The sequence below is a fragment of the Triticum aestivum genome, chromosome 2B, assembly GCF_018294505.1.
Source record: "Triticum aestivum cultivar Chinese Spring chromosome 2B, IWGSC CS RefSeq v2.1, whole genome shotgun sequence".
Classification (NCBI taxonomy): domain Eukaryota; kingdom Viridiplantae; phylum Streptophyta; class Magnoliopsida; order Poales; family Poaceae; genus Triticum; species Triticum aestivum.
Window position 1 is genome coordinate 458,721,055 of NC_057798.1, and position 4,631 is coordinate 458,725,685.

Below are 4,631 nucleotides of genomic sequence, written 5' to 3' on the forward strand. Positions count from 1 at the left end.
TAGTGTGCTTATTGTCTTTGCATCATATAGGTTGTCCACGTAGTTGCACATCTAGACAACCTATTTCTTTGCAAGGTTTAAATTGTTAAAGAAAAGTCTAAAATTTGTTAGTTGCCTATTCACCCCCCCCCCCCTCTAGTCAACCATATCGATCCTTTCATCGGGGAACTTGGGCAATGGTTTATATAGCACCGGTGGGCGGCAAAGGAACGGACGAGTGGCACCGGAGGAAACGTCTCGGCAACCGCATGCCATCAATACGGGCGGTAGAAAGATGGGCGGCCATCTTGTCGTTTGAACGCGCGACAGTCGCCTGCACCGGAAAGCGGCGTGGGCGACGCTCTCTCGGCCGACGTGTCGTTTCAATGCCGGCACCAGTGAGCGATTGCATTCGCTCTGCCCGGGCATGAATATGGGCGCTCACGCTCTGGAGTGGCGCTGGCCGAAAACTCGCGAAAGGGGGGGAAGCATTTTTGGTGGGCCAGGGCGGTCAGAAGAGGCCTTGAGATCGGTTCAAACTCCCACAAATTTTCCCCACTTTTGTCTCCCGTTTACGGGAGAAATCGCGTTCGGACGTCCCGCGGACCAATACAGGACCGCATTGGATGACTTTTATGGTCTAGATCGTGTGGTCCGGCCAATTGTTGGAGATTTGCGGGTCGGTGTTGAAGATGCCCTGAGTTGGTGTCCATAGACGTGAACCATGTGTACGCTGTTTTGTTTTGTCGCATTGTCGGGGTGACGGTGAGAGGAAAATATTGGAATGCTAATAAAGACTGTAAATACATTCAGGAATTCAGCCATGATAGAAACGACTCCAACGATGTGAAACATGCTATCATACTGATCTGGCGTGGAAACCGGTGTTTATTCTGCATGCACATGATTACATTTGGGGCGTCACGTCAAGCTTGCCAAGCACGGCCCTTTTTCTTGGAAAAACAAGCCTGGTGCATGCCACCGATAATGGCACCGCTGCCACGTACGTGTGTGAAAATCACCTCCGAAACTAACAAATCCTCCACATTTCCAACTAGACGGCCGCGCGCATGCGCAGGCGGCATCTCTCGCTCACTCCCAGAGTGAGCGAGAGTCAACAGCGAGCGACGTCGGCCTATGGATCGGATCTCTTTCGTCAAGGCGGGCCACATGGTGGTGGTGGGCGAGAATTCCGTGCCACCGCCCCGGCCGCCCGGCGCTCGCGCCCTGTTGGCGCGGCGCGACGGCTGGAAATCAGCGAACCGGCGTCCGTGCGTGCGGCCGTGCGCGCGGGACGCGGGACGCCTCGGGCGGTTGCGTGCGGCCAGCGACGATGGCCCCGTACGTGCGGCCGGCCACTGTTGGCGTTTCCTCCAATTTACTAGTCTCCCGCCCGGCCGTTGGGCCGGGCGCACGACGCATTGCCGTGCCCGAGCCCGAGCCGTCCGTCGTGTGGCAGTGAAACTGCTGCGGCGCTGCGCCCTGCACGCGCACTCTACGGTTGTGGTCGAGCGTTCTCGGTTTGCACCAGCGCTACGTCGCCCGGTCTTCGTTCGATGGAAAGGAGGACCAAATCAATAATCAACGTTGCTGTTCTCCTACAGGCGCCCGTTGCTTTTTGTATCCGGACGGTGAGGTTCCGAAGGATGCTGCTGCTGCATTTTCTCCGCAGGCTGCAGCTGCAGCTGCCACTTGTAGTTGATCTTTATTGGATTTGAGTGAGGCACTCGGTCTCCTTTTTGCTGCACTGTATGCATGCATCCGTAGACGTCGCCCGGATCATCTTGGTCCGAAATCCAAATGATATCTACAAGACCGACGGGGGTTAAACCGAGACAAAAATACTAACAAGGAACCAATGCTTTTTGGTTGACCGACTCTGAAATCCTGCTAGGAAGTCCCGGTACAAAGCAATCCAAGCGGTAACCCAATGGCCATTTGCACCGCGCGACCGACATGCATGTCGTCCCTGCCCGCGTGTACCAACCAACCAAAGTACCATTACATGGAGTAACTTTGGTGAAGCAATCAAACCGTGTTTGTTGGTTTAGATGTCGCCCTTGTCCTACCCGCGCGCGTGCATCGCTAGCTGCACCAGCGAACACGTCAAAGATTTGGAGGCGATGAGAAGTCTACTCTGGAGGCCAGGAAAAAGGATGGCTCGAAGCGTCATGTCACGACTCCACCCCCATGCATCTCATCCACACCTGCCCGTCTTTCCATCCATCAATCTTTCACCAAATGTCACGGGCAAAAGCGCTGAGTGAGAGACCAACCACTCCCTCTGCAGCCCCCTCTCTTATCTTCACAGGAGGCTGCTTAATCCGCGATCGACGACATGACATCATCCTAACGCAAATATTTAACTAACTGGCGATACTTGCACCAATAACATCGTGGATGGTTTGTCTTAATAATAAGAACCATTAAGTCAAGGAACAAGATGTACGTGCTCGCTTTGAAAAGGAATCAATGTTGGCTTGAAATAGCTATACGAACATATAGTCAAAGGAAGGTGCAACGTTGTTGGCCATGGCCACCATTTTGTCAACGCAGGGCCTGCATTTTCTGCTCACACCAAATCGACGACGCAGCAAAGTCATTAGCAGACGTCTCTATAGAGAGAAAGATGGTTTGCAGCGGTATATATCATATCACATATCAATCATCCTTTATAACTTTATCGAAAGAAAAAAGAGGCCGCGTTTGCAAAGGAAGGAAGGAAGGAAGGAAGGAAAGTTGGGAAGCATCGACAACTCTGCCGGCTCCAAACCAAAGGTAAGAAACGAAGGAACCTCTCCAAGAATAGTTGTTACACGCCAACCTACCCCCATACAAACTACGTAAACATTAATCTACACCATATGTCATCATCATACACGTATCTATGAGCTATTTCTACTATATCTCTATCGAGCGGCCAACGCACCATCTCCTTGCTTCACGGCTTCTCCAGCTGGCTGTCGAGGCCGACGGCGTTGTGCTTCCGCGACGGCCCGGACGGCGTCACCGGGCCCCTCGGCAAGAACCCGAAGAAATGGTTGGCCGCCCCTCGCTCCAGCGGCTGGCCCCTGAAGGGCTGCATGCCTCTCGAGGCCTCGCAGCTGGAGCTCGACGCCAGGGCAAGGAGGAGGAGGAGGAGCAGGGGCAGGACGTCCCACCGGAGCTGCGGCGGAAGAGCCGTCCCCCTGCTGCTCGTTCGCCCCATGTAGCTACGTAGGGTACGGAGCGATGCACGGAAGGAGAAGGTGGTCGATGAGGAGGGGAGAGTTGGTGGCGCTAGCAGCCAGGTGTGGAGGTTTGTGGTTTGAGAAAGATGTACGTGATGAACTGGTGAAGGTTTTGGTGAGTGCAAATGGCGGGGGGCAGGCGTGGAGGAGGGAGGCGATGCTGGTAGACAGGCGCTTGGAGAGAATGTGCGCGTGGACAGTGAGGAGTCGTCAAATTTATATAGGAGCTTTCCTCCCTAGCTTGGACTTGTTCACAAGCAAGAGGCAAGAAAAAAGATATGCAATCTACTACTAGTACATGCATGATGTCATTTTCTGGTTACCGTGTGTTTGCAATAAATCCCTGGCTGCTTTAATAGTGCCTCAGATTATTGTATCACTACTGTGAGTCTCTGACATGATAACTCACGTAACCGACTAGAATCAGGCCGAGTAATGAGAGGCGAAAAGCTTTAATAGTGCCTCAAACTATGTACACTACTGTGAGTCTGTGATATGATAATTAACGTATACTGACTATCACGCTGAGTAATTGGCATGCCTAATGTGTGGGTGTGTTGTAATTCTCTAAACTTTATTCTCTCTTTATTTAATAGATGAGGCAAATCTTATGCCTCCATTTCGAAAAAAAAACTATCACGCTGAGTCATGAGAGGAAAAAAAAACACTATTTTCTGAATAGCCGGATCAGCTAATTCACAGTTTGGAAGATTGCGAGGAACTCAGGTTTTATTTTTTTGCGGGGAAGAGGAACTCAGGGTTATGTACACGTTAGGATAATTTGGTGCGTGCGCCGGTGCGCGCCTATAGTCTACGAACAGATCGTTCGAGTTGGTGCAGAGGGGATGGGAATTAATGAATGTGCTCATCTACCTCTAGCGCCATGGCCTAGGATAGGATACATTTTTGAAACTTGATTCAAGAAAGTACAGGCAGAGAGCGCGGCGATGGACATGGACGGTGTGGGGGGTGCATGGTGGGGCTGAGCGTGTTGGAGAGGAGAGGACAGCATTGATAAGCTGGAGATGGCACTCCTATCTGTGCACCAAGAAAAGGAAGTGGAAGGGAGTGATAGGCAAAAGAAAAGGACAAGGCAGGGAGCAGAGAAGGTTCATGGCCATAAGGACGAAAGGAGGGTTCTGTCTCCTCCCCGAGTAGGTGCTCCGAATTCAATGGCCGACTTGACTCACTTGGGCATACAGCTTCAATTATTTCAGTTGAATTTTGGAACTATCACATTGCTTCCTAAGAAAACGGAGGCTGTGCGAATTGAGCAATTTAGGCCAATTTGCCTTCTAACCGTTAGTTTCAAAATCTTCACCAAGGTCGGGACAAACAGGCTCTCACAGATTGCGCTTTCTGTGGTACAGCAATCCCAAACTGCTTTCATGCCGGACAGAAACATCCTCGAAGGAGTAGTTG

At 51.7% G+C, this 4,631-nt stretch overlaps 1 protein-coding gene across 1 annotated transcript; it reads right to left on the bottom strand.

Annotated features, from left to right (window-relative positions):
• Positions 1 to 2,626: 2,626 nt before the first annotated feature.
• Positions 2,627 to 3,408, bottom strand: LOC123041390 (protein IDA). Its single transcript, XM_044464012.1, has one exon. The coding sequence runs from the start codon at positions 3,185 to 3,187 to the stop codon at positions 2,921 to 2,923; it is 267 nt and encodes an 88-aa protein (XP_044319947.1). The 5' UTR covers positions 3,188 to 3,408; the 3' UTR covers positions 2,627 to 2,920.
• Positions 3,409 to 4,631: the final 1,223 nt, after the last annotated feature.